This window comes from Physeter macrocephalus, chromosome 11 (genome assembly GCF_002837175.3).
Source record: "Physeter macrocephalus isolate SW-GA chromosome 11, ASM283717v5, whole genome shotgun sequence".
Lineage (NCBI taxonomy): Eukaryota > Metazoa > Chordata > Mammalia > Artiodactyla > Physeteridae > Physeter > Physeter macrocephalus.
The window spans coordinates 3,706,226-3,725,646 of record NC_041224.1 but is presented as its reverse complement, the minus strand read 5'-3'; the positions used below and the strand labels follow the sequence as shown (position 1 = coordinate 3,725,646).

At 39.3% G+C, this 19,421-nt stretch overlaps 1 protein-coding gene across 15 annotated transcripts in view; it reads left to right on the top strand.

Annotated features, from left to right (window-relative positions):
- UBE3D (ubiquitin protein ligase E3D) overlaps nt 1-19,421 on the top strand; it is a 579,677-nt gene that overhangs the window by 79,077 nt on the left and 481,179 nt on the right. For 13 of the 15 annotated variants that reach the window (XR_008618457.1, XM_028494990.2, XM_028494988.2 and 10 more), the window contains exon 9: nt 16,922-17,060. Coding sequence is in view for 14 of the 15 variants with exons in the window: in XM_028494990.2 (XP_028350791.1) it covers nt 16,922-17,060 (139 nt within the window). In the remaining variant the exon portion in view is untranslated. Of the gene's footprint in view, nt 1-16,921; nt 17,061-18,100; nt 18,171-18,808; nt 19,196-19,421 lie in introns of those variants that run through there. The other 2 variants (XM_024133069.3, XM_028494992.2) reach the window with 2 other exon arrangements.

The window sequence follows — 19,421 nt, the reverse complement described above, 5'->3', positions numbered from 1 at the left end:
ACCCCACATGCCGCGGAGCGGCTGGGCCCGTGAGCCGTGGCCGCTGAGCCTGCGCGTCCGGAGCCTGTGCTCCGCAACTGGAGAGGCCACAACAGTGACAGGCACGCGTACTGCAAAAAAAAAAAAAAAAAATTCTATCATGCCTTAGAAAACCATTAATGGGCCTTACAAAAGAAAGTGAAAAAATTCTCTTCTCACTTGTAAATGGGTATATTCCAAAAAGCTTCTTTCTAAGGCAGTTCCTTAGAACTAGAAGTATGTTTCTCATAGAATTAATGTTATAAATATCAAATAGGTTTCCAGTCCAGTCCACAAAAATCTATTAATCTATAATATAGTATAATCTGCAAAACTGACAAGAGTACCAAGGGTTCAGTACAGGCAAAAATTACATCATTTTTCTAGGAAAACACTTTTTTTTGTATGAAGTATGTTCATTTACAATATATATTACTTTCAGGTTTCCAGCACAGTGATTCAGCATTTTTGTAGATTGTATTCTGTTATAAGTAATTACAAGATAATGGCTATAATTCCCTGTGCTATACAGTATATCCTTGTTGCTTATCTATTTTATACGTAGGAGTTTGCATCTGTTAATCCCATCCCCTAATTTACCCCTCCCTCTTCCTTTTCCCCTTTGGTAACCACAAGTTTGTTTTCTATATCTGTGAGTCTGTTTCTGTTTTGCATATACATTCACCTGTATTATTTTTTACATTTCATGTATAAATGATATCATACAGTATTTGTGTTTCTCTGTCTCACTTACTTCACTAAGCATAATATTTTCTGGGTTCATCCACGTTGCTGCAAATGGCAGAATTTCATTCTTTTTTATGGCTGAGTAATAGTCCATCACACACACACACACACACACACACACACACACACACACACACTCCCCGCATCCTCTTTTTTTTTTTTACATCTTTATTGGAGTATAATTGCTTTACAATGGTGTGTTAGTTTCTGCTTTACAACAAAGTGAATCAGTTATACATATACATATGTTCCCATATCTCTTCCCTCCTGCGTCTCCCTCCCTCCCACCCTCCCTATCCCACCCCTCTAGGTGGTCACAAACCACCTACCTGATCTCCCTGTGCCTTGCGGCTGCTTCCCACTAGCTATCCACCCCACATTTGGTAGTGTATATATGTCCATGCCACTCTCTCACTTTGTCACAGCTTACCCTTCCTTCTCCCCATATCCTCAAGTCCATTGTCTAGTAGGTCTGTGTCTTTATTGCCGTCTTGCCCCTAGGTTCTTCATGACCTTTTTTTTTTTTTCTTAGATTCCATATATATGTGTTAGCATATGGTATTTGTTTTTCTCTTTCTGACTTCACTCCAGGTCCGTCCACCTCACTACAAATAACTCAGTTTTGTTTCTGTTTACGGCTGAGTAATATTCCATTGTATATATGTGCCACATCTTCTTTATCCATTCATCTGTTGATGGACACTTAGGTTGCTTCCATGTCCTGGCTATTGTAAATAGAGCTGCAATGAACATTTTGGTACATGACTCTTTTTGAATTATGGTTTTCTCAGGGTATATGCCCAGTAGTGGGATTGCTGGGTCATATGGTAGTTCTATTTGTCGTTTTTTAAGGAACCTCCATACCGGTCTCCATAGTGGCTGCACCAAGGTACATTCTCACCAGCAGTGTAGGAGGGGCTCCATTTTTTCCACATCGCCTCCGAACATTTGTTATTTGTAGAGTTTTTGATGATGGCCATTCTGACAGGTGTGAGGTGATATCTCGTTTTTTTTAACATCTTTATTGCAGTATAATTGCTTTACAGTGGTGTGTTAGTTTCTGCTTTATATGTTCCCATACCTCTTGCCTCTTGCATCTCCCTTCATTGTTGTTTTGATTTGCATTTCTCTAATAATTAGCGATCTTGAGATATTTTCATCTGTATGTCTTTTTGGAGAAATGTCTATTCAAGTCTTCTGCCCATTTTTTGATTGGGTAGTTTGTATTCTTGATATTTAATTGTTGGAAAATACTTTCTTAATTGAATTCAGAACTCCAAAAGATGAGTGACTTTCCTACATCTTTATAGGACTGAGTCTCGTAATACTCCTGGATCATTTCGTTGCCATATGCTTTGAATTTTGGAAGCAAAGAACAGTAACATTCACATCACCTGTGACTTGGACCTCTCCCATTCTTAAATTAAATACTTGAAACAGCAGAATTTATCTACATATGAATGATCTTAGTGATAAAAACCTGCCTTTTATGCTTTTTTTCATATATTATCTCATTTGATATTCACAAGAAACCTTTGAGGTTAAAAGGGCAAATATTATTACCCCTGTTTTACGGCTGAAAAGACTGAGGCTCAAAAGAGTAATGGAAAACACTTGGGAGTTGGAGGAACTGGAGTTGAGTCCTGCTTCTTCTGTGAGATCATGTGCATGTCATTTAAACTCTTGAACTTCAGCCTGCTTGTCTGTAAAATGAGTGTCATGAAACCCCATTTTCAATGTTATTATGGAGATTAAATGAACTAATATATTGAAAGTGTCTGATAACATAAGAGATACTATGCAAACTTTCCTTCTGCACTGAAGATGAAGATCATGGTAGGGCTATTTTAATAAATGGTCACCAAGTTGAAAAACTAGAATGGTAATGAAACTCATCTATATGATACGAGGAAATGGGGAATGTTTAGCTTAGAGAAAAGTTAGGAAAAAGAGTTAGATGTCAGATATTTTCTGAAGGGCTCCAGTTGTGAAGAGATTTCACTTAAAGAACTTCTTTGCAGTGAGTCTCCCTGTTACTGGAGATATTCAAGCCAAGACCGTACAGTCACAAGTTAGGAATATTACAGGGGGGTTTAATTCCTCTCAGATTTCTACTCTTGGGGATCTATTGTTGAAATAGAACAAACTTTTAGAATTGGGTTAAGATTCCTGATCACTGATTCCAAGGTCTGAGAAGTACTGAGGATGATAGTCTTGTAATGGAATAAAAATGGCAGAAAATGATTTTTAAAAATTCATTTAGCAAATATTTATTAAACACTTACCATGTTGCAAGGTGATGTGCTAGGTACGGAGGCATTTTTAAGGAGCCATTTCTGGTGTTTCATTGTTTGAACCTATGAGATTCCGCTCTGTTTCCAACCACTCTCTCACCTTTTAAATGTATCCCATGTCAGTCTGGATCATTCCAGGTCTGGTAAGAGAGGTGATAAAATGTTAACATTGCCCACTACTTATGTTCTTGTTATTCCCACTGATTTAGTTTCCAATTTTGTTGGAACTTTCCTGCCTAGACTTTAATTCTCCAGGGTAGAGTCAGAATGTGTTGAAATGACCTCGTAAAGAAAAGAAAGGGAAAACAGATCACCTCATACAAAATATGTTTTTGCTTCGTAGGCTCTGAGGACAAAATATGTGGCTAGATGAATACCGTACCAGAACCTTAATGCTATTTAAACATACGGATGAGTGCGTTGTGTGTATTTTGTGTATTTTAAAATTGAGATTTTTGTTTGAACAGTGTCTTTCATTTGGTGTATTTCATGGTGACTTATCATAATAGACTGCTTTAAATCGTCTGAAATAGCAAGACATGAATTTCAACAATGACTTCCCCAAGGCTAGAGAAGTCAGCAGGAGCTCAAACCGCTAGGTAGACAGTTTTGTTTTTTTTTTTTAACTCATATGCAAGTGTAAAACTTTTATGAGGCTGCTTTAATGAGGCCCTTTGGGATTTAGGGTTATTTATCTAAGCTCTTATTAAAAATGAAAACTTTTCTATGTTTAGCCCTGGAAAGCAAAACTGATCCTAACAATACCATAAGCTGGGAGAGTGAACCCTGTTCTGCAGACTGACTCAGAAATAAAGTGCAGGAACTTTGGGGTAGTGTCTTCAGCACTGATGTGATGGGAATGGGATAGTGACAGCGGAGCCAGTATTTCAAAGTCTCCTTTAACTAAAAAAGTTCAGCTCTACTATGCTGGTCATTTAGTGTGTGGCATGACTTATTGAAATGGCTTCCAGCCCAGGAGTCCTGTTTCCCAGAGCCCTCCAGTGTCTCCATCGGAGTCGAGTTGCCCCAGGACAGTGTCGCCTGGTACAAGGTCTGTGAGCCCTTCTCGCCGATGGCATCTGCACTTGTTGACGCCTTTGACTTCTGCCCTCCCATGCTGAGAAGTGGGACATGGGAGAGAGGCTGTGTCTAAGGTTAACGAACCCAAATCACTCTGTACGTAACCCAGCGGAAGAGCCGAAGCTGCCGCAGGAAAACTTTTGCAATCTTGAAACTTGTTCAACTTCTTCGTAGGTGTCTTCTGGTTTGATGAGTCTGGGTACGGCAGTGAATCTGTTCTCAGACAGACCCTGGGAGTTAAGATTTTAAAATATCTGTGATGCAGTACAATTATGGGGAATGAGGACATTGTGAGGGGAGAAAGCAAATGTTACGAAATCAGGGGCAAGATCTTTTGCAGACTTTAAGAGCTTATCAGCGTCAATTTAGCTTGGGTGTGTCCAGTCCAATTGGCAGAAATTTTAAGATGAGAAAGTGGGCGGATAAATGGATGAATCCATGGATAGAAAGGTAGGGTAGAGAGATGGATAGACAGATAAAACTTATTGTTGATAATATGATTGTTGGTGGATAGGTTTCTGTGCTAAAGAATGAGTAAAAAGAATCGGACAGGGCTTCCCTGGTGGCGCAGTGGTTGAGAGTCCGCCTGCCGATGCAGGGGAACCGGGTTCGCGCCCCGGTCCGGGAGGATCCCACATGCCGCGGAGCGGCTGGGCCCGTGAGCCGTGGCCGCTGAGCCTGCGCGTCCGGAGCCTGTGCTCCGCGGCGGGAGGGGCCACAACAGTGAGAGGCCCGCGTACCGCAAAAAAAATAAATAATAATTGGACAAACAGACACATCTGAGTGAGAGCATAGTGACAAATGCAGAATTTTGAAGACATGTATGAAGTGACCACAAATGAAAACCTGTAGCCAGTGAGCAATTTTGGACTATCTTTAAGGATCTTTCTTCAACAATTAACCTTAATAGTACTAATGTAAGTCCCTGGAAGTAGTATATCACTTAGTGGAATCTGGGAACTTCTGAGTTTCCACCTCTGATTCTGAGACAATAAAGAGAAGAATAAGGGTGTAAAGCACACAGATGATATTTCTAAGGAGGGAAGCCCAGAACCACCAGCTGGCAATTACGGTGCAGAGTATGGAGGTGACAGAAGGCAAACACCAAGAGAGAGGCTGATGGCAGAAATGTTGGCTGAAGTCCAGAGGTAGAGGCAGTACCAGCAGGAAAATTTAAACAGGTCGGGGAAATGTCAAAATGCACTTAAGTTTAGGAACTTCTATTCTGGAAGAATCTCAAAGCAGTTGCCGATGGGAGGAAGACTGTATGTACACTTGGTTTTAACTTTTCAACTTGAGCAGCTGTGCTAACAGTTGAGTTGCTAGGCACCGTCAGGAATAGAATATTTTAATTTTGGAGAAACCCAACTGTTAAAACAGCTGTTTGGTCTGATTAGACTTAAGCTGGCTCTGCTTAGGTAACACAACCTAATGGGATCATAGCACCAGGCAGACTGGCTGTTATTATGATTTTACTGGGCATAACAGAAAGACGAACGGATGCTAGGTTGATTGCGAGGTCGGACGCTGACTTTCTGAAAAAACCACACTCTCTTGTTTATTTTGGCAAAGTGCAAAAGCAACTATCATGGGCTTTTACCTTGTTCCAAGTTCACGGAAATTACCTGAAATAATTTTGCCTTATGTTCCTTGGATGCAAGCTTTTTGTTCCTGGCACTTAAAAGAAAAAAAGTCTCCCTAGTTTTATTCATATCTCCTAATGATACATAATATACCTGCTCAAGTCACCTCAAGCAGTCAGTCATTTGTAATATTTATTTTGTATTCTTTGTTTTCTAAGCAAAAAATGCTGTTAATAGCAACCACCAAGTTTGTCAATTTGCAGGCAACAGATTTTTAATAACTAGAGCAACTTGAGTGACGTCACTGACAGTGATGAAAATCTTGGATTCCAAATTTACCATCTCAAGTACTTTTTTTCATGGAAAAGACGGCTGATTAGGTTAGTTTCAGTACATTTTTCAGTTAAAGATTTAAAGTACTTGTAAGATGATTTGGTTGATTTCTTGCATAAAAACTAATTTTACTTTATGTAATGTTAATATATATTTTAAACATTCAAAGATAGCTTTCGTTTCATATATTTTCAAAATGAAAATAGCTTGACTTTTTATATGATCACCAAAATAGTCATATTCATTGTAAACGTTTGAAACAATACAGGAAAATATAGTATAAGAGAGCAAGCAGAATTCTTATAATTTCAGTCCCCGTAGGAAACTGCTATTAACATTTTGGCACTCTTCCTTGTATATACCTCTTTATGTACATTACACAAAAAGATATGGTTAGAAGATTTAGTTTTATATAAATTAATTTTAGCTATATGTATTGTTCTTTATTCTTCTTTTGTTTTTTTTTTTAACTTGTCAAAATAGTGTGACTGTCTTTCCATGTCAGTGTAGATCTGCAGTCATCGTTTAGGTCTTCATTTTGGGGGGTTTCATATTTTGAAGTAGTGACTTATTTTTGCTAGTTTCTAAAACTCAATGTTGTAAGTAATTAGAAAGCAGAATTGAAGATGATGCTTGGGATGTTAATAAGAGATGAACTTAGGTATCAAAAGTATACTTTCACTGAAAATATATGTTTCTTTCACTAACTAAAGCAAGTTTACAGGTTTTGAAAGTTTGTATCGATAAGTTAACAAAAAACCCTAAAATAAACAAATGGGACCTAATTAAACTTAAAGGCTTTTGCCCAGCAAAGGAAACCATAAACAAAACGAAAACACAACCCACAGAATAGGAGAAAATATTTGCAAACAAAGTGACCGACAAGGGATTAATCTCCAAAATACACGAACAGCTCATGCAGCTCAATATCAAACAAACAACTCAATCAAACAATGGGCAGGAGATCTAAATAGACATTTCTCCAGAGAAGACATATAGGTGGCCAAGAGGCATATGAAAAGATGCTCAACATCACTAATCATTAGAGAAATGCACATCAAAACTACAGTGAGGTATCACTTCACACCGGTCAGAATGGCCATCATCAAAACGTCTACAAATAATCAGTGCTGGAGAGGGTATGGAGAAAAGGGAACCCTCCTGCACTGTTGGTGGGAATGTAAATTGGTGCAGCCACTATGGAGAACAGCATGGAGGTTCCTTAAAAAACTAAAAATAGAGTTACCATATGACCCAGCAATCCCACTCCTGGGCATATATCTGGAAAAAACCATAATTCGAAAAGATACATGCACCCCAGTGTTCATAGCAGCACTATTTACAATAGCCAGGTCATGGAAGCAACCTAAATGTCCATTGACAGAGGAGTGGATACAGAAGATGTGGTGCATATGAATATTACTCAGCCATTAAAAAGAATGAAATAATGCCATTTGCAGCAACATGGATGGACTTAGAGATGATCATACTAAGTGAAGTAAGTCAGAGAAGAGACAAATATCATATGATATCACTTATATGTGGAATCTAAAAAGATGATACAAATGAACTTATTTACAAAACAGAAACAGACTCACAGAAAACATGTAGAAAACAAACTTATGGTTACCAAAGGAGAAAGGTTGGGGGGAGGGATAAATAGGAGTTCGGGTTTAACATATACACACTACTATATACAAAATAGACAATCAACAACTGTATAGCACAGGGAACTCTAGTCAGTATTCTGTAATAACCAAAATGGGAAAAGAATCTTTAAAAGAATGGATATATGTATATGCATAACTGAGCCACTTTGCTGTACACCTGAAACTAATACAACATTGTAAATCAGCTATACCCCAATATAAAATAAAAAGTAAAAAGTAATAATAATTTAACAAAAAAACTTTGGTTATAAATGAAATATTTTGGTTATTTTAAAGTAAAGTATTAAACAAAAGCTTTTCTGGTTGGACCATCAAGAAGCATTGTGTCGCTATCTTCCTATTTCTTAGGCTAAAAAATGCAAGCTTTCCTCATTTTAACATTCACAAATAATTTCTTATTATAGTATAAATTTGTTCGGATGATGGCAACGTTTTTCTATTCACATTGTGTTGTATTGCTGTTAAAAAAAAAAAAAAAAGACAAGTTAGCTTTTGTAGCTCCCCTAATGTCAGTAAATTCAGGTGCTTAACTGACTTTCATCAGTTCCTGAGAATAACTTGAAAACCTTTCTAGAATACTGATTTCTTGAGTATCCCACATTTAATACCCCATTCCCACCCCCACTTACACACACACTTATACAGGGATGATTACCCACGTTTTCAGTGTCTTTTTCATACTTTGGTCCCAAATATTGAGAATAGCCTCTCCAAAATGAGCAGAATGTAGAATAGTGAAAGCCAGTTATCAGAGATAGCTCATTTCAAGGGTATGGTGGCAAGGAAAGGGAAACTATATATTTAATAATTAAAAAAAAAATAGTGGCCTTTGGGGGTTTCAGTGAAATTGCTCTCAGGTTCCAAAAGCTTTCATTTAGCAAGATCTCTTTCTGCCTCGGAAAAATTTAGTCACACATTTCCCTCTTGGACTCAAAGTGCTCACCTAGGGGATACTTCTTAATCCATAAAACCTTTGAATAGAACTTTGCAGTATACTTGCCAGTCTCCATAATCCCATCTCTTTAGGGTCCGCTAATGGGTAAATGATAGATATAAAATTTAGGAGACTCTATGGCCTGACCTGGTAGATCTTATGGTTTATATTCATTTTATTAAGGTACAGAAGAGTCAAATTGTTACAGGAGAATTGAATTTAAGTTGGTAGAAGTGAATTTTCTCTATGCAAGGTAACTTGGAAATTGATTCTCTGACCTTACCTGAAATGGGTGTGGCCATCTGGGCTTTCACTTTACCAGAGTTACTTTGACATGTGTAAGTTAGTGATCTTGGCGTTTGGATTCTCATCTCTCCTCACAGAGGGACAGAATTTTTAGTCATCAGGATGTATCTTCTGATGAATCAGAGAGAGCCACTTGTGATGTAGGGTCATGCAGTCCAGTTACTAATAGCTGGGATACCAAGACTGGCCAGGCCTGATTCATCTAAATGAGTTACACCATTGCCAAATGCCCTCTCGTGAAGGAAGAGTGTCTGGATTTTCAAGAGAAGGCCATCTGAGAGTGGACTTAGGAAGAGTTGTAAAGAGTAGCCAGGGGCGCTGAAGATGACGGTATTCAGTAAAGGCAGGGGAGAGGAGGGGTGCCTGGTGCAAGCCACCAGGGAACACCCCTTCTGAAGCCATGGGCTGATACAGCTTCGATAGATCATCTCTCTCTGCTCTGCTGAGACCAAATGCGTTTTCACTGGACCTCTCAACACGGTCACTGCCAACCGATTTGAACTGAGAAATGAAGATAACCTGTTTGTTATACCAGGTCTAGGAAATAATAAAAGAAGAAGTCTTAATCCATTGCTTTGTACTTCATGCATCATAAGCACTTTTCCATCCAGACTGGCAAAGGACTTAAACTGTGGGACAGAGCAGGTAGTGTTGATCAATGGATGTGTTGGCTGCGGTGGCACCTGATGGGACAGGGAAGCTAGGGAGCCCCAGTGTGAGGTTTATTTACGAGAATGTCATCAGAGTGGACCTAATTTATTACATCCCAACCTCATACATTGACTTCAGTTACTCAGGAAAGTGATTAAAGGATTGGAAATGCATTTCTCAGTCTTCTTTTCAACTAACTTCCTCTGGTAATGGATTGAGATAAAAATGTGAGCCAGGAGACTTTCTCTTTAAAATGCTTCAAAAATTTTTTCTAACTGGTTATACTTACTAAAATATGCTAACACAAATATTATGATGTATAATTAGTTGGAACTTTTAAAATATGTTATCAAATATGGTAAATTAGAAATCAGATTTTGACCTAAAAAACAGTGGTTCTTATGCTGAGGTCCATGAATTTTAAAAACATTATGCTAAGTGAAAGAAGCCAGGAAAAATAAGTTCATATATTGTATGATTCCATGTATATATGAAAGGAGGGCGTGAATGCGCTTGGAGAATTGGGTGGTCTGGCAAACTATCAAAATTCTGTGCAAAATTTTCTTTGTATAAATAAACACCGCTGTAGGGAGAGACTTCGTAGTTTTAATCATATTATCATGGAAACCTGTGACGTTCAAATGGTTCGGAAACCACTACTTGAAAGCCTTTTAAAAAATGAATTTGTATCCTTTGTCCTCCTTTTATAAATAGGTAGTAGTTCTTTCTATCACAGTGGTTCCTGCCCTCTGCCTGTGATTTTTAAAGATTTTTTGTTTATTGACAATACCATTAAAAAAAAAAAATAAAGTCCTTATGGCTTATGAGTTTGTTGTAGCTTCTTAGATTTTTCTGGAAAGATTCTTTTTTATAGATTTGTTTTTACACTTATGCCATTAACATATCTTGACTTTAATTTTGAATATGGTATAAGTTTTTAAATTTATTTTCTTCCAAATATCCTTTTGTATACTTGACATTTTCTACACCAAAAAGTTTTTAAAAATCTGAAGGACTAGCTGGTCTCTTTAGATGGACTTCTTTAAATTATGACATCTCTAATGATATTACTTCTGATTATGAAGTTTCTGGCAGGCATGTTCGTCGGGTCAGTTCTCTTCTTTAGTGATAAGGATAATGCCAGTCCGATGTTCTCAACAACTGGTATCTTGCAATATTACAGTCATTTACAAAAAGCAAAATCTCTTACTGTTCTTTGGCGTGAATTAATACACTTAATTTTGATATTGCCTTGTTGGTATCTTATTTAAGCAGAACCATTTTCCCCGTGCTTTCTGATAACGTGGGAGAGAGAAAGAAGTTTATATCTCTCTCTTGATAAGCTTATAGGTCTTAGGAGCAAAGTTTGAAAGCCATAGCTTTCAGGAATCGTGTACCAAAATCTCTTCTCTCAAGAGCCCTTTAATTCAAAGAGAGTTGAAGAACTGTTTTGACATTTGTGATTTAAAAGCTTATTTTTTTCCTGTGATTTTCAAAGAAAACACTGTAATTTCAAAGAAATACTGTTCATCACTTAATGAACCTTATTTTGAAATTTATAAGCAGTAGTTGGTATGTGCATTTTTCAAGTTCTATTTTTATGAATTAGTACTTCTTAAATATTTAAATATGATGGAGTTAATACGGCTTATCATAACAGATATGCCAGTACATTTAGTTGTTGCAGAATTTTGTGTTCTTGACAATGTAAGAATTTAAAAATTTTTGACTCTGTCCAAATTATGTGTTAAATGGTTGTATGTTTTTAATGATTCTAGCACTAAGTTTTGGTCATTTGCCTTATTTGGTATTTTGACAGTTTAAATTAATGAGATTATCATTGTTAAAGCTTTGAAATTGAGTTTTAAGAATCTACAGGTATAAACAATATTATATTTCAACATCATTAATAAAGGCTGTTTGCTTTTTTAGGTCTTTCTAGGACTAAAGTGTCCAAATCAACTGCTAAAATATGAGAAACATGAGATTTAAGTTAAATATTTTCAAGTTGAGCTCTTTTATACCATATTACAGTGTGTTGGATTCTTTTGATATAATTGTAATTTTTTTTTTTTTTTTGTGGTACGCGGGCCTCTCACCGCTGTGGCCTCTCCCGTTGCGGAGCACAGGCTCCGGACGCGCAGGCTCAGCGGCCACGGCTCACGGGCCCAGCCGCTCCGCGGCACGTGGGATCCTCCCGGACCGGGGCACGAACCCGCGTCCCCTGCATCGGCAGGCGGACTCTCAACCACTGCGCCACCAGGGAAGCCTGATATACTTGTAACTTTTGGCAGAGGTGTTATATGATCTCTATTTGTCATTTTTGCCTTTGTTACATTAAATGACCTCTATGTTTCCTAGAAGACTGTATCACCTTTCTGTTTTCTCAGGTTCTTTTCTTAATATTGATTGGTGTTTGATTCATTCTCAGTTTCACTATTTTTGTTAGAAGTGATGGAAAATGACTTTTTTTCTCCTTCTCATTGCTCTTTAAAAATAGATAGGCCATAGCTGCTTCTCTAGGGAATTTTGTCAAGGCAGAAGTTTAGAAATAAAGATGGTGTGTCCTCTGCTCGCATTTGGTCTCTTAGACTAAGGTCACCTGGCTGACAGCTCTGGTCTCCTAGGAAGGCTTTTCCTCTCCCAGTGCTTTAAAAATCACAGAAATAGGTTTCAATTGATATTTATTCATTATTCTATTTGAAGTATCTTGTTGATTTTATAGGTCTAATGTGATTTAGGTCTATGATGTCTTTGTAGGAAATACCAGAAATAATCCAGATTCTGGATTATTAGAATCCTGTTTCTTAAAATGTTTATATCATTAACAGAAATTTGTATTGATATTTGAGCTATGGGTGGATAGTCTGAAGTATCACCTCTGGCTTAAACAACACATGCCCTAAATAATACATAATGAGTTTGGTACTTATATTAAGATAAACTGAATTTTCTCCCTCTTTCCTTCCTGTTCTCATTTCTTTCTTCCTAAATTAAAAAAAAACATTAAAAACATTAACTGAAGTTTTGGGGAAAACCTACCCGTAGCTCTAACTTTCCAAAACAGCTATTTTTATTTTTAATGTATTACTTTCTCTCTTTCTCCACAGATATGGATGTTTCATGTGATTAAAGTAATGTTTTATCCAATTAAAATTGTAAAGAAAATTTATAAATCTTAACACTAAAAAAATACGTCCTGGGCAAATGAAATGTGTACTGAGGAAAAAAAAAAAGGATAGGATGAATATTAGGATTTGAGAGCCATATTAGGTCCAGCTGGATTGTCTGATGTCAAAAATAAGGCTGTTCAAAGTATTAAAAAATGATACGTTCTGAGATATCTAAAATTTATCCCAAAGAGGACTCAGGAGATAGGATTTAGATCAGAGTAAGTAAAATTTTCTTCTCTCATTGCAAAACTTGATAAATATCAGATATATCTGCTTTCAAACTCTAATAATAAAATTTATGCAAAGCAAAAAAATAAAAAATAAATAAAATTTATCCCATTACTTGCCCTTGGGCTTCTCTATTTTTTTGGATAAAATTTATTAAAAAAATATCTCCTATGCTTTTGCTCTGTTTATGATATAGCAAAAAAAGAATGAGATTTAGATGGAGAGGAACATGCTTGAGTTTCTTCTCCATTACTTACTGACTATGTGATCAGGAAAACGTTCTTCACCTTTCTGAGCTACAATAGAGATAAACATGGTTAAATCACAGATTACTTTAAGGTTGGATTAAAAATGCTAGTTTTGGATTTACATGCCATACACATACTTATAATTACAGAGAAACATGACTAATTAACATGTATAACTAATTGTATTTTTTCTTTGTGACGGTGGTTATCATTTGTGGAATGAATGTCCTTTTTATTTAAATTTTGGTGGTTTGATACATTGGTTAGGTTATGTATAAACTCCAAGATCTTATGAGGAAACTTGGCTTATCCGAGATCACATGCTTGTGAGTGACAAGGCAGTGCTAATGTATTTTATTTTCTATTTGAGTGTCCTATTTGATAGGTCACACCATAGCCACTTAGCAGCATGTTGCTACCTTTAAACAGCATTTAAACATTCCTTTGGCTGCACCACAGAGCACATCAACATCCTAACGTTAACTTGTTTCTGATTATAAAAAATAACACTTGGAAAATAAGAAAGAATAAAAAAGAAAATGTAAGAAACAGGTTATTATATTCCTCTCATGGAAATAATCCTTTATATTTGTGTTGCCTCCTAATTTTTTTTCTCACTGTAGAACTATTTTCGCTTACTGTGACATAGGTGTATTTTCCCATGTCCATCTTACCACCTTGCTTATTCAAGTTTTAGAATATATATGTACTAAAGTAGCAGCTTATAAAGGATAAAATAATTTCCTACAGAAAAATGAAGATACTCTTAACTCTGTCTTTTACGAGCTAAAGAGTTAAAATGCAGAAGAAACAGGCGTTGGCAGATTCCTTTACTAAGGTCCTACTGTGGTTTGTTTGGAGAGGATAATGCTACTTACGATGCCTTCAGAGATCAGTGTGGTACGACGGGGAGAGAGCAAGGCTTTGAATTGGGGCTCGCTGGAGTGAATCCTGGCCCCATCACCCACCAGCTGCATGATGCTGAACCATCACTTAAACTCTCTGACCTCTGGTTTCCTCAACTTTAAAATGGGATGAACATGCCTGCCTTTCAGGGCTGCTGTAGGATTAGACACAACAACCGTCAACAGAGCGCCTGGCCCGCCGTCTGGATGGGTAGGCACAGGTGAGATGATAGTTGGAGGCAACCTAAGGCCTAAGACTTGTCAAATTCAAGCATTCAGTATGGAGAGCATGTTGTAGCCATAAGCCAAGACAACTCTGTTCTGAAACGATTTATTGGTATAATTCACCATTTCCTCTTTCTCTTGCAAATATGATTACTGCCAAAAGAGGAGAAGAAAATGATGAAAAGTGAAAGTGGCTTAAGTTGCTCTCTGATTGGCAGGACCCTTAACTATGAGCTGCAGCAGCCCCGGTCCAGGTTGCGGGGTTCCCTTCGTCTTGAGGGACACCCTTACTGACGGTCTGCGGCACGATGAGCCGGGGTTAGGTCTGGGGGTTTCACAGATGAGTCCCCAAGGGACATTCACGCTCCAGACCTCCTCTTGTTGAGGAAAGAGATCCAATTCAGAAAAAGCAAATACCTTTTCAAGACACTGAAAACATTTCAGAATGAAAATAGCTTTAGTCAGCCCTATTGTGGGTGATAGGGCAGGTGGTATCAATTCTGAAAACGTAAGTTGTTGATTGAACATACAATAAAAGTGAAAAATCACTATTGCTTTTAGCCACTAAAAAAGTCAATACCTGGGTATATCTGAGGAACAACCCTAACCTTATCTTATTTCCACACTAGCTGTAGAGTTAGAGGAATCCACAGGCCATGGTTGCTTGTGTCTGATCTAGGATGAGTCAGAGATGTAGATACAGCCCAGATAAGATGCAAGGAGGCTGGTGGTTAAGGATTCTAATAGCTGCAAGTACGGTATTAAGCAAGTAGTTAATTCTCATAAGGGAAACAGGAGGATGTCTCTAAGAAGTGTTACCTAATGGTTCTTGCAGGATGAACAGAAGTTCACCAGTAAGGGTAACAGCCTTCTAGGCCCAGAAGGCTGTATGAGCAAGACACAGCATGTGTAGTATATTGCAGTTCAGGGAATGGAAAGTAACCACGTGGTTTGTGGGTCCTATGGAAGTGGGAGGGGAGGATGAGCTTGAAGCCACCGCACTAGTATGACACTTGACTTTTACCAGAGACAGCAAGGTTTTTACTTCCATGCCAGTGAAATGTTGGGACTGTTATATACTTGGTAAAAGCAGAAGGAATAACTTAGCCAATCAATAGAAAAGGGTAATTTTTAAAACACAGAAAAAGCACTCGGGCTTCCCTGGTGGCGCAGTGGTTGCGCGTCCGCCTGCCGATGCAGGGGAACCGGGTTCGGAGAGGCCCGCGTACCGCAAAAAAAAAAAAAAGAAAAAAAAGAAAAAGCACTCAACTGTGCACTTGCTGAAATAGACCATTTTTTAGGAAAGTGGACAGTGTCCTATCGCAGTCCAGCTAGTAGGCAAATGCTGCAGAGTTAACTCCCCACCACACCTCAGAGATGTATCAGCCTAAGTAACCTGGCGGACCACACAGCTAAAGCATCTGCTACGACGCGTCATAGAAAGTGTTAAATCCCTTATGCCCTCAACCGCTGATGCTCTCTCAGCTTCCAGAAGTCACCAGTGATTCGGTTAAAGGTACCTTTACAGAGGGAGGTTTAAGGAAAGGCAAACATGTATTTTTAAGAGAAAATATATATTTAAAATACACATATATTACTCTTTTAAAATTAGGACAGTGATAAGAGACACTTTGGTAGGGGCACAGGCAGGAAATACTCAAGTAAACAGAAGAGTTGATGGCGTAAGACTCATGCTCTTCCTAGTACGTTGTATCCTCGTAATGCTTTCCTGATTTTCCCTTTACTTTAAGCACTAGATGGGAAGTCAGGAAACCAGGATTCAGAGCCAGCCAGAGCGTTTTCTAAACATCTGCCTCATCTCAGACAGGTCTCTACTTTTCTAGCCCTCCGTTCCCTCATGTCCCTGGTGAGAGGATTTTCGAGTAGGTCCCACAGGAAGTAGCAGAGCTGCTTCACGGGCCTCTCTGGAAGATGATGGGGTCTTCCGCCAACCCTTCCCTTCCAAGAGAGCAGCAGCTTCACTCTCGTTTGTATTATGAACAGGGGCTTTTATAAGAATTATTGATAAAAGGATTCTATCACTTTTTAAAAGTCTGGAAAAAAAAACAGAACCAGATATTTCATGGGGCATATCCAGGTCAGAAAGAATTTCCACATCTGGAGAATGGGATAACAGTAGTTCCATTTCATAGCTATCTGGGGGTTGAACAAGAGAACTACATGTGGAACAGGGCATAGAACAGAGGAAGCGTTTGATGTGTTAGCTATTAACCCCCCACCCCAATAGGTCCCTCGCAAATGAGACTGCATTTCATACGACTCTTAAACTTTGAGTATGAGCTGTTGACCTGAAAAAAACTTGCCTAATCCCTCTGTTTTCTAAGAAAAACACTATAAAAATGTCTTGTACATGTTCTCTGTGAATTTTTAGTGTAACCATTTTATTTCTGTTTCTTGTACATCGCTCTTTCTCTCCCACGACCAGAAGTTTTCTCCTCACATCAGATTTTTGACATACGTCTGACCGGATGCAATGATGAAGTTGCACATATTGGTGTGTTTCAGGCTCGCCAGCTCGTGGGAAAGTGACATCAGTGTCCACTGCCTCACCCTGCCCTCTGCAACCTGCTTGGAGCTGCTGTTGATATTGTCAAGGAGTAATGCCACGTTGCCTCCCTCCCTCCGCTGCATGAATTCTTTCCAGGTAAGGCACGGCTCCTTTACCACGGTGTGATTTCTCAGTTTGCCTTGTTATCGTTTTCTAAGGATCCTGTCTTTAACGGGCGCTAGCCCACGGAAACCCACATTTTCACAGGATAGTAATAACAAGCACAGCGCATGTATTGCCTTGTTCTGTCTCTTTCTAAATGGAGCCTCAGAACTGATTAGATAATTGTCTAGTAGTGGCCGGACCCATGTCTCTCTACCCCGGGGTTTGTTCCCGTTATCTCCGTCTTTCCTGCCTCCGAGAGAAGAGGCGAGAACGTTCGTTCGGCAGAGACACTTGTGAATACCACTTCCCTTTTCCCAGCTTTGCCCTAGAACAAGGATTTTCGGCCATCATTAGTATCTTTGCTGCTTTTAGCTTGCAGTCAGATTGCCGAATGGAGGTTTAACAGTGGCTGCATCCTCCCCCGGCTCTCGGCACCTTTTCCCTCTCTCCCCACTCCCTCCCTTCTCTGGGTATTTATCTGTGCTCCTGGTCAGAGCAGTACAGAACAGAACAACACACGTGGGCTGACCAGCAGGAAGACGCCTTCCCTGGTAGGCAGCTAGTTGTCACCAAGGTGGCATATGAGAATTCAGATGTTGGCTGGTCACTTCACTTGTGACCATAGAGCGACTGCATGTTACTGAACTTACCTGTGACTCTTGGCATTGGAAAAATATTCCCAAGCCGTCTGAGCCTGTTGAGCAGGCCACGTGCATTGCTGAGAAATGACTGAACGTGGGTGGCTTGTTTCTGCTTCTGAAGGGTTGCTGATGTGTCCTAAGGTAACTTCAGAATTGGCGGATGTTGCTTGGTGCATCTCTGCGGTAAAACAAGACGTGGATTTTCCTATGAAATATAGCTCAGGAATTTGGTTAAAAGAATAATAATGATAACTGCTCCATAATAATTTGCATCCGTCTTCTCTTGGTACTCTCTTACATTGATTGTCTCTGTGATTTTCTTCCTGATACACACATTTTGGACTTTGGCTGTGTCCTACCTGTTTGAATTTGTCATTACTCGATGATCAGCTCGAAGGTCCTAGATTCAAGGACCGGAGAGAACACCTTCCCATCTTGTAGGAGAGGAGACTGAGACCCAGAGAGATGGAGTCAGTTGGCCAGGGAGTAGCCAGCATGTGAGAGACAGAGCTGGACTCACCAGGCTTATGCTGGGTAACAGCTTCTGCTACCCAAATTCAGTGCTCGCCGAAGCCCCAGGAGGTGGACGGGGTGTGAGTGGTCATATCTGCCTTGGAATGTCCACAACACCCCCTTAATGATGTAATTATTGTAATTATTTGTCTACTGCCCTGAACTGGAACTGATTAAAAATTCTGTGGATCAATCCATATTCCTTCGAAGTTTTGCTCTTTGGATTGAACATTGAATAACACAGAAGTTCGCCCACAAGCTTTTATGGGAGATGCGAGAAACTTACCAGTGGTTGTCTTTGGGGAGCGAGGCTGGAAGACAATTATTTTTTATTTCACTCCCTTCTACTCTGTTGGAAGTTTTTATATGACGGGTGAGTGAGGAGAAAAAGAGATGACTCGGGCTTGGGAGGATTTTACAGCCTATTGGGGGAGATAGAACCGTCATCCGTGGGTGATATAAATCTAGAATCATTTTATTACAAGGTAGCCTCCACGCAAGTCTTAAAGAGATTAAAGGTAAAAGAGTAATCTAGGTCGGGCGTGGGGGATTTGAGAGGAGGCCCAATCTGTATTTCTTCTCCAGGAGGCGGAGGAAAACCGGCTCCTTCAAGGCGCTCACCTCGAGCACGCGTACACACACAGGCACGAAAGCCTGGCCCGCCCTGCGTGCCATGCGCGTTCGCGGCTGGCACCTCTCATCACAGGAGCTCTCAGCGTCAGGATGTTATTTGCTGACTGTCCCTCTCTATTAGTGACTGCGCTTCTCCTGCTTTCAGTGCATTTGCTGAACATGATTGTCAGGGGCACACACACTTTTCCCAGTTTCAAAGGTACAGAGCAACTGGGCGCGGGTTCACAAACAATGTCTGCTAAAGAGATCTTGTCCCTGCCGTTACCCCTGGGAGGGTGCATTCTTATCAAGGACACACCAGGAATTGACTTCCCCGCGCAGGTCTTCACTCCAAGATAAAGGACCAGCGAACAGGGGAGCATTTCTCTCAGGATTAGAAAGAGATGCTCTGCTTGTTCATCTTCGGAACACCCACCTCATCAGTTATTACAGTGGCAAGGAACTGGGCTGCTAAGGTTGCCCGTGTTGGGGAGTTATTTCTTCAAGTGGAAACTCACTTTAGTGCGTGTTTTTTTGTTTGTTTGTTTTTGTTTTTTTTGTTTTTAAAAGAGCTGTGTTGGCAAGA